We start from the raw sequence: 24,121 nt of genomic DNA, 5'->3' as shown, positions 1-24,121 counted from the left end.
GGTTTGAACATGTATGTGTCTTGATCCACCATTTCATGACAGTTTGACTATCTGCACATTAACTCGAGGTGATAGTATCTACATTCACTTGGGGGGAGGGGTTCGTTCTGTCAATATTAGGCATAAATATGTAAATTTTTTATCTCAGTACATGACACATATAGTTTTGTTCTTTATAACCATACGCAATTATTGACATGTTGCTGTAAAAGTTTATATTTGCAAGTCTTTTAGTTGTTATTTGCCGTGAATATGTAGTAAGGTTATATAATTACCCTCATATAACTAATACTAATAATGCTATGATCATTGATTATTTTAGGACACATAAGAAAATGACAACTCAGTTTTTGTGCATTTCATTTTAATAATAAAAAACTATCTATTTCATTAAGAATAAACAATATAGATATCATTTTGTCAAGTTATGGAATATATTGTGTCTGTTGTAACTAATCAACAAGTACATTTCTGAACAACCTGAAAATTTATACTTGATTGGAAATTGAATTTCAGCAATCCTTAAATTTGTACCTTTCATAACATTTGGATATGACTGAGACAAACTTGATAATTATTCAGCATTCACAATATAATTGTCATTTCTCTTACATATTAGCAGCATGTAGCATGGACCACACCTCACATCAATCTGCTGACCCAGCAAAATATCCAAGCTAATCATGGTTTAGTTCTGTGTTGATCACTTAATCTTGATAAAGTGCAGTGTTAATCATAGTACAGTGTAGTATTAATCTATTAATCATAATATAGTGAAGTGTTAATCAATTTATTATGGTGAATTATAATGCACTGTATTGGAATGCAGCTCATTCATATGCTATATATGTGGTTACATATACTCATGTCTGAGGAAAACAAACGATGTTATGGATTGTAGGCTACGTAGTTCCTTACGTGTTATGACCATAGGTGACAACGAAGCTTCATCAGGGGCATACACAAATGGTAAATTAAAACTACTTGATATGAAATCTATTTCAGTTGATGTTGAAAGGAAGTATTGTGACCCAGCAAAACAGTCCTAAGCTCAGACCAATTATCTAGCATGAATAATTTGGAACATATACAAGATGAAATATATTTTCCTTGAAGTCTTATTTTGTGGTGAGGGTTTCAAAAATGTTTGTTGTCAGCAATTATGTGAAGATCTTCTAGAACAAAACTCTACATAAATGCTAAGGAAAGGTTGTATTAGCTCTCATGGTCATATACCAGAAACGATTATGGGATACACTTGAACTGTTGTCTAAGTTTGGCACAAGTTTATTACTGCTTACTACATAAGTCCTCCTAAACTACTTTGTGAATTGTATAAAACTTTACAGACACATTTATGCCATCATTTGTTGCTTCTTAATTAAAATGGTGCTGCTTGGACATCTAATATGGCAGCTACAGACGTCTTCTTGAAAATGTTGCTATGCCACTCTGTTATGGATGATCATAAATGCAGTTTGTGCCAATATGTTGTCAATATGGTCACCACAGTAATGTCATGAAAATCATTGTATTGTTACCCCTCCCACACGGAAGGTTATGCGACAAACGACACTTTCTGATGCCTGATTATTCCTAAAAGGAAATGATAATAATATCACACCCAACATGACGGCCACAATGGCCAAATTGAAAATAATTTGTATCATTCCTTATCCTGCTTGACGTGTTATATATACTTGGCTTTTTACTTGAAGACTCATTATCATATCTGGTTGCTTCCAACATAAAGTATGGAGACGATCTGACATTAATATGTCCATCATGGAAACCATCTTGAAAATCTTGTTATTTCAACTCCACCAGAAGTGAACGTCATACTGTCATGGGGTTTGTACCAAAATATTTCTTACGATGTCAAGTTGGTTTCAAATGAAAATTGTGTCAATCGAGCATCCAATATGGCCACCACGGAGTGGTCATCTTGCAAATTATCATTGATAAACCTCTTGAATGGAGAATCTTATCAACTTGAGGTTTTAGCAACAAAGAAAACAAGTATTGTATGTTTTATAATTGGTCTTAAATTGAAAATGTAATTCCAATATGGTTGCTGAAATGGCCATCTTGAAAATCGTATCATTACTATTCCTTAACAACTGTGCATCACGGCAGCTTAATTTGAAAATCTTGTTATCGCCGTAGAATATCATGGATGGTTTCAGTACTCGGCAGTTTAAATTAAGAAATGGACCTATTTTGAAATAATATAAATTCTGTTCATCCATTTGAGCACCAATCTCTTAAATGGGTTTCTTGCTAAATCATTGAAAAAAAAATTATTTAAGCTTCTGTTATAATTTTCATTAGAATAATGAATAGAACCATGAGTTTTCTCACTCAGATGATTGATTGTATGTATGTTTATTCATTTGGGTTGTTTCAGCTGCATTATAATATAATGCATAGAATGCATCAACACCGTAACATTATTGTATTGTGTTTTGTGATTTAAGGAGAACAGTCTTAGATACAATGCGCACCCGAGCCAACCTCCTGAAATTACTCGGCATTGCATGAAATCAAGTAATTACTGTATTAATGAAAATGTTGCATGCTGAGCCCGGCTACCACAAAGCAGCAGACGCAGTGGTAGCTCTTGGGACCAATGTGCCTTTCCCCAGGGCCCTACCAGAAAATCTATATATCGGTTGCTATAGGGTTACAAATTTGGGTACACCAGTCCTGAGTTCAGATGCGACCAAAGCGTGATCCGTTTGCGGTTTGTTTCAGGTGGTTGCATGTAATGTCGCGAACGCCTTCAACAGAGACATATTACTGTTATCTTTCTGGCCAATTACACTATCGAAAACAGGAAAAAAGGACGTTTCATGCATGGGTCGAGGACGCCACACTGGCAAATGTTTTTTTTTTCTTAATTTATATGGGTGGTTAGATCATCTTGGTTATGCTTTTTTTTTTAACAAGAGGACCCTCCTTTATATGTTACTACTCTGCTATTCCGGAGCCCCAAATGGCCGAGTGGTCTAAAGAGCTTTCCGTTACTGATCACTGCCATCTCACCTCTGTCTGCGCCGGTTCGAATCTCGGATTCATCCAATGTGGGTATGTGAGAAAGCTTGCCAGTGGCTTCTCGTGGGTCGGTGGTTCTTCCGGTTTTTTTTCCCGGGTTCTTCCTCCACCATTAATACTGGCCGCCATGTATAGCCGATCGTGTGCTGAAACATGTCGTTAACCCCACAACAAAAACAAGAACAACAACTCTGCCTATTCCACCAGGTGAGCACCAGCATTGCGTGTCACTCACGCAGAGATACATTAATTTGGAGGAAAGCTTCGGTTGACACATGTCTCCCTCATGTCAAAGCTGTTTGATAAACATTGTATTTCCGCGGTGGTTAACTACCTAGCAGGCGCCACCTTTGGCTGTACTTGCATCATGAGGAAATAATGGTTAAAACATCAGAATATAATTGCTAGCATCCACGCCACTTCCTGGAGGATCGAGTTGAGGTAATATAGCCATAAAACTTGGATCTGCTTCAGGATGCATGCGATGCCTCGGTGTCCTTGTCCAAACAGGAAGTCTAGGACCTTAACAGGTAGATAAGTCGCAAGCTCCTTGAAACCGGCACTATTAAGACTTGTGACCCGAATATGTGTTGGTTCCGGATCTTACAATGTTTAGTTCTGTTGATGCCCGTGACAAATGCACCAGAGCCTACGTTGATATAGCGACCAAGTCCTTAATGAATACGTCGTATGATCCCCTAGCCCGACAATCGGTATCATCACGAGTGAGGGGCTGATTTATCGGCCTAGTGTAAGAGTATCCAGGTCACCAAGTATCAATTTAATTCATTGTTACTATATAACCTGGGTAATACATTCATACAGAATATAGGCTGGAAATGAATGTATGAGAAATTAAGAGGAAATATACGGATGATAGATGAAAATATGTGTATACGGAAAACCGATGAAAAATTATTTGTATACATAAAATAAATGGCACATACATGTATATTTGTTCTGATTCTTTGACTACTGTTCAACTGTGTGGAACTCACATGATAAATGCCTAATAAATAAGATATATATTGTTCAGAGGAAAGCTGTACGATTCACCACAAATATACAACTATACCGCCAATGGGAATCATTCGAATCCAGCCGAACCAATGCCCAACTGACTAAGCTGTACAATGTAGCAAACAATCTAGCGAACGTATCAGCGGAAAAATATCTGACCCTAACATATAGCCAAACAAGGGCAAACCACAGGAATAAGTTCCAATTAAAGTCAGCATCAACATTGCTCACATTCTTCCCACGTACAATAGGTATTTGGAATATATTAACATCAATAATTGCAGAAGCTTCTGACCTTGTTTCTCACAATCGGGAGCTTTGTAAAATCACATTCTAATGAACAAGACAGCAACAAGCTAGTCCTATGATTATCAGTGCTATGCCACTTGAGGTTCATTACCTCATCGCTGCTAGCCGGATTGGTCTGAATATGATTGGAAGGAAACGGACACTGACAATAGTTTACTTATTTCTGCATTCGCTATCATTACTCATCTGACTGTCCCGTCGCTACCGTCCTTATTTAATCTGTAATAGTCAATTGTGACTGTCAACGTATTTATTTATAGACATACAGACAAACAGACAGACAGACATACAAAGAAACAGACAAACAGACAGAATATAGATATATAGACAGGTAAACTATGTTTCATTATATGTTCTTTTCCTTGACTTGTAATTCATTAAGATATACTAAAAGAACAATACACAAAATAAAATAATTTAGGACAATATTAGATGTGAGCCAGGATCCAGATTGAAAAAAGAAAACGCAGAATTAAGCTATGTATATGGAAATAAATTTACACAAATAAAAAAGTAATAAATACAAATATTACAGATTAAAAATTACAATAAAAAACAAATATCTTACTGCTTGCTTGTTTTGTGAAGGATCCACTGCTTGTTATATTATGACTCTTGAAAAATCCTGAAAAAGTTATAAATTCTTTCAGCAATGAAATTGTAATCGATAATGATTTAGATATATCGTTTACATCGATATTTAGCTCAAGCATTCAAACACATACTGCATTTTGGTGTATATGAAAATTATAATAATCGTGTACCAGTCAAAACTGCTCATGAATATTCATGTTATCCCCATGTCTTTGTTTGTCAAAGCATAACTGCAGTACTTTCTGTCTAGCGTTTAACCGATGCAGATCATAGGAGAACTTGCATTTTTTGCAACCCTATGTGGGTTAGGTTTTATGGTGGATACGGAGAAGGCTAACCTGGAAGCAGTCATGGCCCGTCTGTCAGAGGAAAAGGCCAAGAGACTTCTCTTAGAGAGTGACGTAGAGATGCTGATGCTACAGGACCGGAAAAGGAGATGTGAAACTCGTGATAATCAAGGTACACCTTTTCCACGTTTTATCTTGCATTCAATGATCATTCAGTAATACTTTTTCATCTAGAAGTGGTATGCATACTTCCTCCACCATGTTTCCTGCAGCGAAATAAAAGAGAGCTTTTACCAGTACATTTATAGCAATAGGATGTGCATTGAGAACTATAGTGTTGGATGAATTCTAAAGAATATGGAATTTCGCAAAGCAAGTGAGGTTTTAAAATGTTCACAATTCACCCTATTAAATAGAGTTTCTTACTGACACAAACAAATTCCAAACAAATCATCACGTCATCAATAAAATCTAATTTTTGAAAAAAATATTATTGTGTTCTTTACATTTCTATTTATCTTAATGTTTTTATAACATTTAATATTTAACGCACACATTTACATTGATCATCTGTATATCGCTTAAAACTAAAAATTAAAAATGCAATACTGGAAGATGATAACATGACACTAATAGTTATACCTATAAATACAAGATACGAATGCATTTATTTATTGACAAAAAGAGACTGTGGACATAGGCATACATGTATTTACCAAACCATGGTGACTGTCGACAAAGGTACATCCATCATAAAAAAGGAGACTTACATTATCTTGTAAAATGAAAATGAAGAAAAACATTACTAGTCCGTGGTTCAGACACTGACAGTTAGAACACTTTCACCTAATTGCAGTTATTTTGTATTCCTGGACAGGTCCTTAAACCTTGCGATAATCATAAGACGACCGCTGTATTATTGTATTTCCCTAGGTGACGTGGATTGTTATACAAGAGAGCGTAAATTGATAATATCAACGAGGTTTCTACGATATCATATTTCAAAACACGTGAAGCCATCTAATTTAAAAAATCACAAATAAATCACAAATAAATCCAACGAAACAATAAATCATGGAGACTCTAGGGATTGTAGTCCAAAGAGGACATGCAATATCCTGAGAAATGAAAATGAAACTAATTTGCAAAAAAGATATGATTGAGGGTATCAATAAAATAATGAATCAGTATTTCTCAAAGATCGTTATGTAATATAACATCTTTTCATGATACGTTTCATCATTTCAAAATTTATTTCCACTAGTTTCAGCAATGTTGTTTTTTAAAACAGACAATTACATTGGGAGCGAACACAATGTTCGTGATAACATGAATAGTATTATTTTCAGCTTTCTCTTTTGCGTGTGAGTGTTCAGGATGTAATTCTCTCCTCAATTATTACCAATATTTCTTGCATCTACTGTATTTGTAATTATGTTTTTTCTTCATTTGTAACGATTACATATTTAACACTCAGTATTACCCTCGCCAGCTCGTCCGTAAATAAGTCCATCCATAAGATTTGTAAGATCCACTGTATTAAAACTAAATAATACCTTCTGGAATTTCTACCTGGTAATGTCCTTTTGTTTGGAGTTTATATAGCTCATCATTGTCGATTTCCATATGCAGGTTATAAAAAGACATTCCAGAGACTTGTGTGCGTTTCATGCGGTAAACTCTTGAATTAATTTGAAAGTTGGTATTAAAGTTTATAGGCGAAAACCTAAACATATTGTTAGAGAAGAAATTTTCTTAGAATTTTTTTCTGTCTTCACATTACTCTTTGTTTCGTAGCAGCTAAGTCCAAAACTGAAACAGCACTAAAGGAAGGCGTCGTGGTGGACCACCATACTAAGTCCCTCAAACATGGAACTACACCAAATATGTATATCGTTATGTCAAATCAAAGGTGTCTGATGGTAATATGGCACGAACAATGAATTTATACCACTGATTTAACACTTCAAACACCATGCAGATGATATTTTTGATAACAATACACTCAAAATTTCCTTGACATTTCGTAAAAAGAAAAACAGAAAAAAATTATAAAATATATAATATACATTCTTTTATAAAATCTCTTTACAACCGTTGACAAACATCAGTCATGTCTTCATTACCTTTTTTAAAATGCAAAACCTTGACATTTAAAGTCGTGAAATGTACACAAAGAGGACTGATTGAGTGACAACTTCCTGATTGGTATATAGCAGTCTAAACTTGCCAGAAACGATTTTATATGCATAAAACTGACATATATTGTATATTTGGAACGGACAACACTTATTTATTTAAAAATATAGCTATGCGGTTAATTTGCAGGAAGGTTGTATGTGTACCAATAGATGTGTTATTTTGTGTTGAGTCAGTTGTAGTGTTGAAAATGTGGAACATATTGTATCTGACATTTTCTTTAAACATTCCTTAGACGATCATTATATAAAACACATACGACACAATCGAAGTTAATGTAATTTGACATTTTAGACTATGGCACCTAGAGGGATGGTTGATGTAAACCATGTAGAATATCGCTCTATGTCGTCATAATCAAAGTGACCATATTGGAAACAAAATGTAACTGCTCACTGCACTTGTAATTATTTGATCTAATCTGATTATTTAAAGTCCATAGCGATTCAGAATTTTCATCAACAACATAGATGCAGATTCGCTCCACAAGCAGAAAGAAATAGACGTTGGTAAAGCTGCTTTAGTATTACATTAAGAACAACAGTTAATACATTACTTACACCTTATTAATGTTATCTCTTTTAACCTCGGGAACATTATCTGATGATTTCATTTCTTTATATCGTTGGATTGACTTTATCAACTATTGTCTAACTTTTATTAAATGAATAGGTTGGGATAATGGATCACATCTAAAAATGCATTATCAAGGTTCCGTTCAGGAGAGAATAAATGTCCAGTGTTATAGGCATGACAGATAGAATCGACAAAAATAATTGTTCAGCAAAGATGTATTACTATGCTTAAGAAGCGGAGAAACAAAAGAAGAGTAATAAAGTAGTTCCATTGTTTCTTGACATTTATTACATGATTTTAGGACCCATTCAGTTAATTTGGCAACATAGAGAACATGCATTTGGTTCATGTTATGTATTATAAACCTTTACAATTTTAACAATACTATGATTTTAATGACTATTAATCAAGGTCTACCTTAGTGACATTATGTTTTGCTCCCAAATATCGAAATATTCACCACTCGTTACATCCTTTCATTTGTACCGCCACATATATATTTCATTTTCATTTTATATTTAAAATTTTCTCAGTCCCGAATATATCGTCTCCTTATCGCATATAAATAAATCCTTGCAAAATGTTTCATTTTTACTGTTTCCTTTTCGGTCTTCTACTGTATATACCAGTGGAACTCCAAGTTAACTTCTCCGATGTTAATACTCTTTTCGTGAAATTAGGATGATAGTCGTATGCAATAACAGACTTCTCTATTAGATACTATGTGTGAAATATAGGGACTTGTTGGCGAAATAATTGTCTTATCGTATTCATCCATGTTTCAAATGTGAAAATAATATTGTTATTTCTTCACATTTGAAGAATATATCCTTACCTTTTCACATGTGAAAATATAAAATGTCTCATCATGTCATTGTGTGTATCTGTAAAGGTTGTATCTGTAAGAACACAAGTGTTTGAGCTGGAACAAATAAATAGAACTACTTTGCATTACGGGCACGGAAGTCAAGCATTAATAAATAAATCTGAACAGACGCTGTGCGCGTCTCTCTGAAGTTATTTCCCTTTACAGCTTGACAACAACGACAATCCTGCATTGCTGACTTTGAATTGCATTGTTTTTAGTTAGATAGGGTCGAATGACACAAATGTAATTTACTTCTGTAGATTATAACAACCCAATCATACAGCTTTCTTCAGTCTCGTATAGTTATATGCCCATCATATGTAAGTGAGGCGAATTAACAAAAAGTAATAGGGGAGAATATGTTGTGTCGTAGGGTGAGTTTAATCTTTTAACCTTCAAAGATGGAGCAAGTGTTTTATATAACAAAAATAAGATTTTATTTTCCCCACATTAACACCTAATATATTTCACCTTGAAGTACAAAAACGCCACTCATTAAACTATCAAGTTTTTAGTACAATGCGATGGAATATATCTAGTATTAACTTTGGAAAATAACGTGTACTCTGTATATTTTATATATTAAAATCCTGACATTTTCAGTTATGTTAATTCTATGCGCTCCATAGACATATGTTGAAAGATCTCCAAATAAATTAATTCATATTTTAGATTTATTTTCTTGCTTGCTTCAATTGTCGACATGTCTTAAGGTCGATAATGTGATTATTGCATCCATCAATAAGGTTTCGTAATGTATTGAGTAAAATGCTTCAAACGTTCTAGTTTAAAAAGTCCGATTAATATTTTTGTAAATAGACGCTTCATTAATGAGTGAATGGAACAATACTCAGTACGTTCTCCCTCAAGTGATGCATTGGCTTAGCTTCATCAAACTTTGTTTTCTCTCTCTCTCTCTCTCTCTCTCTCTCTCTCTCTCTCTCTCTCTCTCTCTCTCTCTCTCTCCAATATTTTGGTACAGCAATGGTGTATTTCATCCCATATTGTTGCTTTTACACTGTTGAAAAGACATATATAATTGTTGAAATTTATTAACGTTTTATAATGTTTAGTAAGCTACAATATGAGCTATAACTAAATCCGCTTGATTAAGGTAAACCGTTCTATATGGAAATTTATATTTGATATATTTGTCTAATGTGTAAGTAGAGTTTAAGATTAGATAGTCTTTAGGTTCAGAATAAGTATAGGACTTAAACTTTGCCATGCTGCCTAAATGTTCCACAATATATAAATAATATTTTTTATTCAACCGAACTGTAAGGGTCGTCTAAACATATGTGTATGTCCATATATATATATATATATATATATATATATATATATATATATATATATATATATATATATATATATATATATATAGTTCCTATAAATGATAATGAATGGCTCAAGCGTAGGTGTGTAATCAAATAACATCTCAATTTACAACAATGATTATTCTTTTCAAACTGTAAATTTTGCCACTTTATTCTCTGTAAAACATATATTGTTTTCTCATATTCCATGATGTCAGCATACATGATGTAAGTGTCTAAGGCATTTATGTATCTTGTTATAAGGAAAACTCAGCATTAGATTAACAATATCAATTATCTTTTCATTAATTTTGTCAGTATAGCTTGATATGATAATATTCAAACTGTTAATATAAAATATTTCCTATGACAACTTTAAGCTTTCAGAAAAGTAATATTAGTTTTTCATTCGTTAAACGTTATAAACATTGATTTTACGCATTGTAGTTGAACAGTTGAAATTGTACTTGATTGATTTCATGCACAACATTTGAGAATTATATATAATTGGAAATTTATTTCTCTATTAAATGTCAATCATATTTTAGCTGCTGTTTGATTAATTGTTCACTGGAATATTTGAAATCCAGAAATTCTAGGAATATTTAACACTTGTAAAACTTGGTACAAATGTTAGCATAAAGAGGAATAATTTTGCCTGTTTTTATCTTCAAGTAATAATATTGCTTCTGCATATCTTAAGGAACACATCTCCACTATGTACGCAATAGTATCGACACATGTCACCTCTCGCACGTCAGCAAAATGTAATACATATTTCGGATCAGTCGACGGAGTGACAACTGATGGAGAAGATAAAATGCTCTCACTAGTTCTAACGTTTCGGCTTGGACAGTTTTCCTTTAAAAAAATAATAAGAAACAAAAATGTTTTCCCTGAGATATTGTGAAGACGAAAAGTTCATGACAGCTCGAACCTTTTCATAATAAATGAGCAGAAAACCAAATCATTTAACGACAATTAGAACAAGCTCATACATTTTTAACGTTTTGAAGATGTCTGAAATTTAACAAATGGTCAATACAAACAAGACCGAACTCTAATATGCTGTCAGAGATTTACACAGGAGTAGCATTGGATTCTTGCATTATTTCTCTCTAGATATATCATCACTTGATTATGGGAAATATGATTACTTTCTTCCTCTTAAAATGAGACAGGAAACATCTATAAAAGTATAGTGTTTTACAAAAGTCTTAGACATCTATATTTATTTTCGCGATTTTATGATACAAATAATATTTGGGAAGAAATATTTCTCTTTCAGGCTATTTATGATACAAAACTATGACTGGTGCTATTATGAAGTCATTATAGAAAGGTTTATATCAATTTTGGGAGTTACAAAACTTTCGTTATATGTAGTTTCATTTTCTCTCACTTCTCAATGTTGCTCCATAAAACACTTCGTTGTAAAGTTAACGGCTTTGCTTTGAATGAACATGTTGATAATAACTGAAATCTGGTCAAGATATGTGTTATTCTTCTCAATTATCTCCGTGTGCATAAAATGTATAATATCATTTCGAGAGTGTGAATAAAATGATTTATACCTTCTGAGTCTTCAGTTCATTAAATTTCTTTGTTGGATTTGTAAATGTATTTTTTTTATCAATGAATTTAATTATTTCTTTAATTCATTCAATGTTCAACTGATTAAATTTGTGTTTATTGATATATTTATGTGGTGTCACAACCTACTATGTGACATGTTATTAAGAATATAAAATAATTATTGTACCGAACGAAAGCAAAATTAAGAAAATTATTAGCTATGGTGGTTGACATAAATAATGAAAACTTTTATCTTGACGCATTTATTAAATTAGGAAAGGAATTTAAAATTTTTAAACCACTACATAAGCGGATTCGGAAACGAAAATTCATACATGTATCGCTTCCTCATGCTAAAATAATGGAATTAATTCAGGCCGAATTACATGTAAATGCAAGAATTACAATATTGAAACTTCAGAGTAACTAATCTCCATAATGTTGCTTCCTAGAACGCACGGATATATTCAATAAAAGTGCAAACAAATGGCATATACAGCAATGTATACAAATACAATTTATTTGGCCCTATACACCATGAGACCAATCGGAACATCCTAGACTGTCGAATACCTTTTACTCTCTACCATAAACTCTGTGTTAACTGTAGTGATACTTCCCAAACTGGTAAGTTTTGGTGAGTGAACTTACATTCAACTGGAACTGCGAAAAAGATCACAACAAAATTATTAATATTGAAAATAACACTTGACAATATTTCAACCAGCAACCTGCGTTTTTAATTTTTATTTTTATTTCTGCACCTGTTAATGCAAAAAAATGAAGACATTAATAATTGTCTGCTCCATAACAACAACGGATTTTTAGCTTTTGCTGTAATTATAAAAACGATCGTATTAATATTTTCAGATCTCTGTCAGGCTCATTGTTTGAACAAGACTGGCGTCGCTTTTACAGCCCAAATGTCAGCAGATCACACGCACGCCGCAAGAGAGGTAGTACGTTTTGATAAAGTCCTGGTCAACGAAGGTAACTCCTATGACCCACTGACAGGCAAATTCACAGCACCCTATCGAGGTCTTTACCTCTTCTCCGTCACTGTTATTAGTCTACCGGGGAAAACCGTACACTGTCAAGTGATGAAAGGCGATATTGAAATTGGTAGAGTGTATCAAGGTGAGATCCAGGCCAACCGGCACAAGTCAGGGTCAGTAACTGTGGTCACAGTATTAGACAAAAGCCAAGTCGTCTATGTTATGGCCTACTCTGAAATTGTCGGTGTGGAAACCATTCATGGAAACAGCTTTACAACATTCACTGGTATGCTACAAATGAAATATGACTAAGATGTGGCAATGTTAACTGACCAGAAGATCACGTTCTTGTCGTGACAGGTTTTCAATAAATCGTAATATCTTCCAGCATGTTTGTTGTATATTATTCATAAGAATTATCGGATGTATAGTCTCGTGTTGATACAAAATACTAAAACACCAAGTGCATAATTATATCAATCCCAAAATCAATCCTTTCCACACCAGGCTCAGTGAATCATACCCAGTCATTCCAAACAACGATCAGTCATGGTAACAATACAAAGCGGTCATTTGGAACAGGTGGTTTATATATATATATATATATATATATATATATATATATATATATATATATATATATATATATATATATATATATATATATGTGTGTGTGTGTGTGTGTGTGTGTGTGTGTGTGTGTGTGTGTGTGTTACAATGTTATATGTTTGACGGCATTAAGAGTTCATAAGCAGTTACGATGTTATATATGTTTGATGACATAAAGAGTTCATAAGCATAAAACATGCCCGAACAATCGTGTTGACCTAAACATATAAAAACAATGCAAATCTGTATTGTAAATGCCACAGAAGTCTAGCTACGAACGGTGGACTAAGTAACTGAAACACTATATTCAATATTAAAAGCTACATGCGAACAGTGGATTGAACTCGATATACATTAATCATTATGATTTGTACACCTGTATACGCATTTAAAACTGTAGTAGTGTCCTTTTATAATTAGGACTATCATTTTAAAGTAAATTCAAGAGCAATATCATGCAGGTTTACTGACCTTTGCTAGGAAAATACAATTATTAGCATCCCGATCGAGTAGATATTGTTTCCTGAATTTGCATCCTTTAAGTAGAATCAGAATAAAAAGTTGGCAAGCTCAATACAACGTTAGAACTAAATAAACTGATTTAAAACATTTACAAATTTATTATGATTGCAGATAAATGAAGTTATTACATTTGGATATTATTTTATAACGCATATTTCATCTCTTAAACTTTGTCGCGTTATTATTTGCTTAGTGAATGAAATAAATTGCAATATTTATTCCAATGCAGGTATGGGACAGATGTTGATTTTTAAAGCCACGCGCTATGATATAAGTTGTCGAATAAACCAGTTTACGGGCTGAATCTGTCCTTAGGATCGTATTTTGCCCACCTATGTTCAAATGATTGATAGCCAGTGTTATGATAGTCAAGTATTTATCGTGATATGCAAAGTGTCATGATATTGATATCTTATCGCGGCAAAACTGTCAGCGGCAGAGAAGGCCAACAGCCTCTAATTGGTTCACTCTCCGTTTCGCAAAATAAGCCTTCCTAGAAATCGCAAAGAAACAAAATCAAAAATAAATCGCGATTGTCTCAGTACCTGGTATGAGAGGAAACTCTAATTGACTTACCCAGCCTAAGTTTTTCTGTTCGCGAAAAAACGCAAGGAAAATACGCGATCGCGTCGGTGTCAAGTTGAGACAGTGCTCTCTCTGCTGCTATTAATTAAAAATTGTTATATTTATGATTCATCCGCAATCTTATACTGCCCGGTTAGCTCGAGAGCGACTAGAAGCAATTAAGAAATTTCTCCTTGTGAGAGATTCTGTTAGAGAAAACCTACAAGCGAGACAGCACGCACCAGTTGAATAAGCAAAAGGTACAAAACAGTTATTTAAACCTGTTACTAAAGTTACTGAACGAGTTGCAACAGCTACTGAAAGTCTTCTTTCACTTTCCAAACAAACAGATGAGCAAATTGCAAAGATACCTGCCGCTCAACCCCAACCCCAACCACAAGATGTTGACGTTGACGACCCTGCCTCGGATAAAGATGTTGGTAAAAAAGAACTTAAAAAGGAAACTAATTTTTCGGGAAAATGTACTGATGGTGGCGCACAAGAAATAAAACAATTCCAGTTAAGAAGTAAAAAGGATATAGAGGAGTTTGGTTCGTTTGCTGCTGCAAGTTATCCATTAAGACATAATTTTTTAAAACCTGAATATGTTAAAAATATAAGTCGTGATACATGGATTGATTGGGTGTATAAAATAAACAGGGGTATTAGTCGGATATCCAGACAAGACAATATTTAGGTCACTTTGTAGGTGGAGTAATATTGCATGATGGAATGCAACAGAAACAAACAGAACAAAAACAAAAGGAAAAGAAAAAGGAATAAATACAAAAGAAAAAGGAACAAAAACGACAACAACAAACTTCCTCATAACTTCCTCCTCCATTGCAACAAACGGAAACAGATGAATAATTTCGTAAACTACATGGAGAACCTACAGAACAATAATTTTACGATGAGCCTGGTGCTACTGGTAGTGGTTTGGGAAGGGGTTTTGGTTGTCCTAACAATATTCTTTCCGATATATCACGATTAGAAGTTCTCGTGGGGTAAGCGCGTGCTGGTAATAATTATCCGGAAATAATTAATTAAGCAGCTGATATTTGTCAATGAATATTTCAAGGTGGTATCGTGTATATTGGCGTCTAATGGTAAGTAAAATAAGATGATCATACACAATGGACAACATAAACCTGTAATGGGCAGAGTAGTAAACTCGCGATTACCTATTTATATAATGTATTACGGAGATGGACTTGGTGATGTTGTTCAGGGAGTGTTCAGAAGATTAGCTCAAAACGTAGCTCATGTTGCAAAACAATTATCTATGAAAGCTATTGATGTTATTCGTGATAAAGCCCCTGGTGCAATCGTCATTGTTTTTGCTGGTAAGGCATTCTCGGCAATCAAAGAAAGACTAGCACGATTAATACGACGAAAATCACAGCCAGTGAAATTACCAAGCAATGAAGTTATGCCTGCACATGTCAGTAAAATAATAAATCAAGCTGCAAATCAGCAACTGGCAGCGCTATCCGATCAAGAACTCGGTGAAGCAGGACATAATATTTCAAGTTTAATACCAGGAAGCGGAATTTCCCGAAGAAGGTGTTCACGTGTTAGACGAAAATAATTATAATAAAACATGTTTAAGCGCATGCCAGAAGCAGCATTTGACATGGACGCACCTGTCCTTAAGGACGAAAGTGTACGTAATTATCACTTTTATTCGTATAACGCACCAGTACCCAACGAACGAGGAGGAATTGAGTTATATGTCCATGATACAAGCATATACTTTATGCCCGCCGAGGCTATTATTGAGGTAGAAGGTCAAATTATAAAAACAGATGGTAATGCATATGCATCAGGGTTTGAAATTGGCTTTGTCAACAACGGCATTATGGCATTGTTTGAGAGCGCTAGTCATTCGATTGATGGAGACATCATCGAGACGATTCAGCAAAATGATGACGTTGCTACAGCAATAATAGAACTTGCAATATACTCTGACGATTATATAAGATCAGTAGGTCCTACAATGATGTTTTCGAAGGATAATTTTAATTCCCCCGTTGCCAAACAGTATACTGAAAGACGGCCAAGAAAACATACTAATGTTGCCTAAATTGCAGATGCAGAGACTGTGGTCATAAGCTCTAATCCAGATTTTAACCTAGGATTTGAAACACGCCGAACAATGTTGGAGGGGGAATAAAGAAAGTTTTCATCGCAATTGCACTGTCGCATATCTTTGGATTTCGCAGAAATGTTAGAAAAGGTATCTTTGGAGCTAGACACACAGTTGCTCTTGTGAAAAGGGATACCGACAACGACGCGCTCTGGAGACCTGCTGGTGATGCTGGTAAAGTAGTACTGTCAAAACCTTCGTTGCGGATACCGGTAATGACTCCATCGCTTGCTGAAGAACAGCGACTATTATCTTTTATGAGCACAGGTGGTAAGTCTCTGTTGTCCTGGTTGACAGCAACCACGGATAGTATACAATCTACCGTCAACGGGGATTTTACATGGCATATAGCATCACAGAAAAATGTTTCTGCACCGCGACATATATTTGTTGCTTTTCAGAATTATGATCGATTGAACTCACAAGAAGTAGTCATATGATATTTGACCGACTTGGTGTTACTGAGTATTGTTTGCGGATAAACGGACAACAAGAACCAACAGTAAGCATAAAACTGGATTTTGCTAAAAAAATCATATAGCACGTGCATAACATCGGTTAATGATGTATATGGGACGTGATCAAAACGTAGATACTGGATTACAGATCTCAGAGCATGATTTTAGAACTAAGTATCAAATTTATTACGTTTCACCGGAGCATCTTGATTTATCCAAACAGTGTGTCGTTGATATACACTTCAACACCATAACAAATAAAGGGGGTGCCGTCTACAGAGCAATCGCGGTTATACTTAGTGACAAATCAATGTTCATTGAGGGTGGAAGTGGTCAAATGAGAGTCGTTAAGGCACCAGTGGAAAATCTTTAATCTTTTAGACACACGAGTATTTTATAAAAATGTCATATCATCATGTTAGTGTCAGTCTGACTCCTGATCAGATCAAGAAGCTACAATCCGCATCAACAACAATATCGGGGACCACAATAACGCTAAAGCACAATCAAATCACAGGCGGTGAAAATAAACTATCGCTGACAGAACGACAGCTTAAACATCTTAATAAAGCCAAACAATCCAAAACTGGAGTACGACTTGAACTTTCCGATGGTGCCATCACATATACTGCTAAGACAGGCGGGATATTCCCATTTCTCGCGGCAATACTACCGCTGCTGCTACAGCTGTTTCAAAAGCTGCTGGGTAGGTGCTGATGGAACCGCTGCTGAAATGGCATTAAAGAAAGCAACTGGGAAAGGATATAAAAAAGGAGCAGGTCTGAGACTTCCAGAAACTTATCTAGGAATAGGTCTACGACTTCCGGGAACTTATCTACGTTGAACTCACAATGGGGTTTACACCAATGTCAAATTTTGATTTAGTCTATGCGGCTAAACAATTCCAAATAAAAAATTTCAGAGTTTTTTTATGCGCGATCAATTACCACAACATCCAAATTACACTGAAACCGGTATTATTAATCTCGATGACAGCGTTGGTCCAGGAACTCAGTGGGTATCATACGTGATTGACCCTCGTGGAATTGTTTATTTTGACTCATACGGGTTAGCTCCACCACAGGAATTTATCAAATATGTGTCACCGCTTCACGCAATTGTTTGGTACTCAACGCTTCCAACACAAAAACTAACAGATCCGGCAATATGCGGTAGTGAAGAAATTGCTCTACTTGACGCTATATCAAAATCGTCATTTCCACCTCACAAGACAGTGCACGATTATACAAGTCAGCGATGGAAATCTCTGATTTATTAAAAAAACACGAAATGAACAACGGTAGATATTTACGGAAGATCTAGCAGTGATATTAGTAAAAACAAATCTGACATAGATTGATCAAAGTACGTGACCAAAGATGATCTTAATGATCTAATGAACCTGACTGGAGTTGAACGGGATGAGGTTGTTGTTTTTCAGGACCGAAATGGCAGGCTAAAAGCCAGCAACATCAAATGGAATGATATAGTTCGACGAGTAATCGGTGCGGTCACGGATAACATCCCTGTGTTTACTGACGGCGGTAGAATCAGATACTCAAGTATATCGTTTACAACTGTTAGAGATGAAATTGCAAAAAGTGCTGCTAATCGTTCAAAGAATACCAGCGGCACAATGCAGGTGAACAAAGCATGAAAGGAAATAAAATAGTAGCCGTAACAGGTCCAAAATCTGATGAAGACGTGGCGACGAAAAAATATGTGGACGTTAACTACAGCGCCGTAGATGGTACATTATCCTCGTTACGGGCCGAGTATGATGTTCACGTAAAAGAGTTTACAAATCTCCGTAGAAACGTTAGAAAAATTAATGAAATCGCAGAGGAATTCTTTGGTACTCCGCTCACCGCTAACATGAAACTTTCTGATTAAAATTCCTACAATCAGATCATCAATAACGTATATACGGAATCATCTGGGTTAGTAACATGGTCACAGCAAAATAACACTATCAAACATACTGCGGAAGTCACTGGCATATACAGACTGACTGTGTTGAGTGCTGCAAAATTTAGTATATTTACTATATATCCCTGGCGACATAACAACGACAAATTTTCCGGTGTTGTGACTGTTGGGTTAAAAAGCGGGAGCGAAGAAATGTTTTTTCAGGAAGCAGCTGATAACAAATTAACCGCAACATCTTACTGGTGGTGTCTGGAATTTGTTGCTGAAACACCTCAATTGGTTACTGCGTACAATAATATGGCACTGACAAGTCAAATGTTCAACAATATAGATACGATCAAATACGCGAATGGCAATCAGAGTTAAAAACCATCATTGACCAGTACACGCTGAAAGTAAAAAAAAAATACAAGAGGCTTGTAATCGCGCTGGATGTTGTGGTTTATTCAGTATATGCGTTAGCTGCGTCCACCGGGGTAGTATTATCAGCAATAACACCGGTAACAACTGCAGTAGTAGTAACAATATGCTTTTCATTATCAACGTCTGTTGCAGGTATTTTTAATATTATCGTGAAAAAAGATAGCCACGTGCACAAGCACAAAACGCAACGAGTACGTTGCAAAATTAAACACGGCAACAGAAGCATATTCTAAATTATTGTCGCTGATATCATCAAGCCTCGACGGCACAACACTATCAGATTTCGAATTTACCAACATCGTGAAGATATACAATGAAGTCCTTGGTAAACGCGGCGACGCAAAAAACCGACATTTGAAAGAAAATAAAAAGAATAATGACAGAACTACTTCAGCAGAAAGGCGCAAATACAACTCGGGCAAGAACAACGATGATAACGATAAGCTAAACAAACCCTGGATTTGGTAATAATTTTCCAACTGCAATTTCAGTAAAAGAAATCGCTCTTGCACAGTTGCGAATATACCACAGTTGGTCAAATATCAGATCAACATCAATCGGTATATTACAATCAAATAATTCACTGGTGTTTGCAAATAAAAATAAACCAGATGGAACCCCCGACTGGACTGTTGTTGGAATACCAACTAGTATTTATCAAATGGAACAGATCAATGAGGAATTTGAACGCAGAAATATAAAATATCATCGGAAGGGAATCAGAAATAAAAATAACAGTTCATAAACCAACGCTATCATCTGCAACCTATCCCGATTACGCCGTTGATATATATCCATCATCAATCAGATCAGTGTCATGATGGCCTGAAATTCCACCTGAAGTACCACCACGTTCACCTGACCTCGTTCGGGATAAATTTAGCACGGATGTGAAACAAATATATAATGGTACCAGAGTACAGAAAGAAGCTTTCTGATGATTATTTTTTGACTGAAGATTAAGATTTGTTTATAAATTATTTGAGTTCGCGACACTGGCGACTCGTCTGGTTATCGAGAAGAATATTTTAATTTTCTTTCAAAAACAAATACAATTTCTCCTGAACTTATACGCGTATTTGGTAAATTAAAGAATTTATTTGCAAGTATTACGCAGTATTATTCTGATGACCTAAAACAACAAATTATCGAAACAATTCAGCATTTAAATAAAATTGTGGACGATATCGAGCATTTTAATCGAGAAATTCGTGACACGGTAATTAATGAAGAATATTATAAACTTTATGGAACCAGAGAGCCATCATATAATGTGATTCTTGATTATTTTAAAATAACCGAACAACAATTACCAACATTTGTATTACCAGCACTTGCAACCGATGAAATAAAGAAAACTCTCAACGATCAAATCAATGAAAACTTCCATAAAATACTCGCTGCATGGAGAAAGATAACATCACCCCAGGATAATATTCTCCTACACAACAATGACCCATCAGGGACAGGCCGTCATGTATCTCCGGAAATCGTAAATATATCCTCGGTGATCGCTATCAACCTCGTCTGTGATGCAATTGATGGAAGCTATCAGAATAACACAGAAATATCCACACAAGCACAACATCTTGTATAATTTTAAAGTACAAATCCCACCTGGGTCTCTTAGTGTGCAAGAGCCGGCCAATCCCGTCTATGTGCGATGTCTTAATCCACTGTTATCAAGAATAAATATCAGATTACCTGACCAATCCGGGAACTTGATTGGCCTAATAAATGAATCACTGAGTATCGAATTTGCATGTAAGATCTTAAAATCTCATCGTAAAAATCTACGATTATCAAGGGAACAGCACACATCACAGAGCAGGTCTTTCTGCAACTGTCGCTCAGATTCATAATAATTTTGTAATTCTGATAGAGTAAAGGGTTGTCAAAATCATGTAAATTGACTGCTTAGTTAATTCTGATAGGGTAAATGGTAGTCATAATCGTGTAAATCTAACAAACTTCAGTGAAAAACAAAAATTATAATATTTTACTGAAATCTGTAAGTGTACAAAAATATTATAGGACATTTATTTTCTGACTGATTTTGTTAATTCTGAAGGGGTAAAGAGTAGTCAAACTCATGTAAATAGACTGATTTGTTAATTCTAAAGGGGTAAAGGTAGTCAAAATCATGTAAATCGAGTGATTTGTCAATTCTGAAGGGGTAATAGGTAGTCGAAATCGTGCAAATCGTCGGATTTCACACACAAAAATACAATTACATTTTTACTGATAATAGCACCAAAAGAAAATAATTATCCGTCCTTGTCCTTGGATCAACGAGGTGGACAAACATACTACTTTCACTTTCACTTTCCACGATCTACGAGTCTAACTATCATTTTCATTACTTGAAACATTTGTATCTTAGTTGCCTAACACGAGTATTAATTGTCTTCTTAGCCTCTTATTCATGAGATAATTCTGATCTAATTATTTCGATTGCACGAGAGAGAGAGAGAGAGACAAACTATTTTACTCTTTCTTCTTCTATTGTAGCCAGCGATTGACACATATCCGTCTGAATTTTCGTTACAAAAATTTACTCAGACAGTAGAGTATATGCTCCATATTCTTGTTTTCTTACAGTGTCTCAAAATCAGAAATAATTTTTTCAGGATTTAGTTCATCAGATATATTTATGCCGTCGCGCTCTAATTTTTTAATAGCAGAAGTTACATCGTTGATATTTTCATACTTCATTATTTAGTATATTATTATACCCAATATTATATATTTAAGAAAAGATATTTTACCCTTCATGTGAACACCAAGGGTTCCATCGCATCCTAGCAAGTCCAGAAGGGTGTACACTGACAACACAACCCCATATGAGCTTCTAGGTGTTCATATAACATCATACCAGGCTCAGGGGCATTAAGAAACACAACCCCCGTTGTGGGCCTCTAACAGCATCTAGCGGCTCAAGAGGGCGTGTTTTCGGAAGACGTGACAACTCATATAATTTACATCTGCAAACTCCTAAGGTGCCACCGCATCTTAGCGAGTTTACAAGAATATAATAAACCTTAATTAAGGGACGGCAAAACACATAGTATTTAGATCAGTAAACCCCTAAGGTGCCATCGCATCTTAGCGAGTTTACAAGAATACAGTAAACCTTAATCAAGGGACGGCACAAAACATCTTTTGTCTGGTGTGGAATTACCGTCTGCTTGTCATGCTGAACAACACACTGAGCTCCAGACACCCACTGGAGCAGGCAGACGATGGCGGGTCAACGCCTTATTGACCGGGGGCTGCCCGGCTTGAGGCGGGCGATAGTTGACCAGTGGGACACGATGATCCCTCCCACCGTCAAAGCTGACCCGTGACGCCCCTTCCCTACGCCAATCGGGTGGGACTTATAACCCGTAAACTGTCAGCTTCCGTGTTGTTTCCTCACTCAGTAGCGAGACTGGAGTGTCCTCTCCAGGGCGCAAGCCTGGGCGTGAAGTATGGAGATCCTGGGCTGCCCAGACGTCGGGATCCCCCTCTCGTCCTTGCTGGTGGGGTCCAAAGGAATGCTGAGCATGACATTTGGCACCAGTCTGGATGCAGGAGCTGCCGGAAGGAGGCCGTAGTCGACCCCCAGCCGCCTTAGGGGCTCCACTCCTGATTTTCTGTCTGGGTTTACTCCCGTAGCCTTTCCTTCTCCCGAAGATATCCACAAGGCAGTGGAGCCATAATCCAATGGATGGGACTTGGTTGGTTTTGAATCAGAGTTTCCTTCTCCTAGATGAACTGCCTGACAAGGCTAACGAGCTTCATCTGCCCGGGTTTGGGGTCAGAGTTTCCCTTCTCTTAGAATGGTTGCCTGCCAAGGTTAATGAGCCCAGTCTGCCCACCCAGTTATACCGCCGGGTACTCGGTCGCGCCACACAGCAGGCTCTGTTAAAACAGGGGGCACCTCGTGAAAGTGCTGCTATGGACACAATAGTGTAGGAGAGGCCATATGCAAGTAACCTCCTGCCCCGCAGAGCGAGACAGTGTTCCTGCGGCGATCACTACACCTGGAAAGGAGAGGCTATGAGAGACACTTCACTTTCCTTTGGCAAGCGGGACGTCAGGCCCAGGCCACGCACCCCCCACAAAACATACTATTTACATTATTTACACTATTTATAGTAAGGACAGCACGGTACGTGTATTTACACGATTTATGGCAAGGACGAAACAAATATATGTATTTACACTATTTACAGTAGGACGGCACATACATATACAGGGTTATTTTCTACGCTCAACAGATTTTGCACACCCTCCCTCCAAATCTATCCCGGGAGGTGCAAAATAGCACCGCCACGTGGTGACATTGCGGAAAGGTGTTTTTTCTGTTGAGTTTCGAAAACCCCATAAACAATACGGACCCTATAGTATATAAGCTGACTGTTACTTGGAAACTCACGCGATGGGTGTGGTTTATTTGCTGTATTTTTTCTTAAATATAATCGCAGAAGAAATACGGATGAACCAGAAAACCAGACTGATTCAGAAAAACATATATATCGTCATGAAAAATAATACTATTTATCCTAATAATTAATTACATATGTCCGTGTAGACAGTCCTTGATAAAATCTACGGGAAGTAATTGGAGGTAGACCGTAGTATTTTACTTCCGTGTTAACCATGTTCTATCCTAATGATCATAATGGG

At 35.9% G+C, this 24,121-nt stretch overlaps 1 protein-coding gene across 1 annotated transcript; it reads left to right on the top strand.

The window, feature by feature from the left end:
- The first annotated feature begins 5,201 nt into the window (after window positions 1-5,201).
- LOC149787038 (complement C1q-like protein 2) lies at window positions 5,202-13,181 on the top strand. The gene is made up of 2 exons (XM_089978328.1): window positions 5,202-5,436; window positions 12,672-13,181. Exons 1-2 carry the CDS (start codon window positions 5,238-5,240, stop codon window positions 13,106-13,108), a joined length of 636 nt encoding a protein of 211 aa, XP_089834454.1. The 5' UTR covers window positions 5,202-5,237; the 3' UTR covers window positions 13,109-13,181.
- Window positions 13,182-24,121: the final 10,940 nt, after the last annotated feature.

Source organism: Sinohyriopsis cumingii, chromosome 12 (assembly GCF_028554795.1).
Source record: "Sinohyriopsis cumingii isolate HCF-2022 chromosome 12, ASM2855479v2, whole genome shotgun sequence".
NCBI lineage: Eukaryota > Metazoa > Mollusca > Bivalvia > Unionida > Unionidae > Sinohyriopsis > Sinohyriopsis cumingii.
The sequence above is the reverse complement of the archived record's forward strand: the minus strand, read 5'-3'. Positions and strand labels throughout refer to the sequence as shown.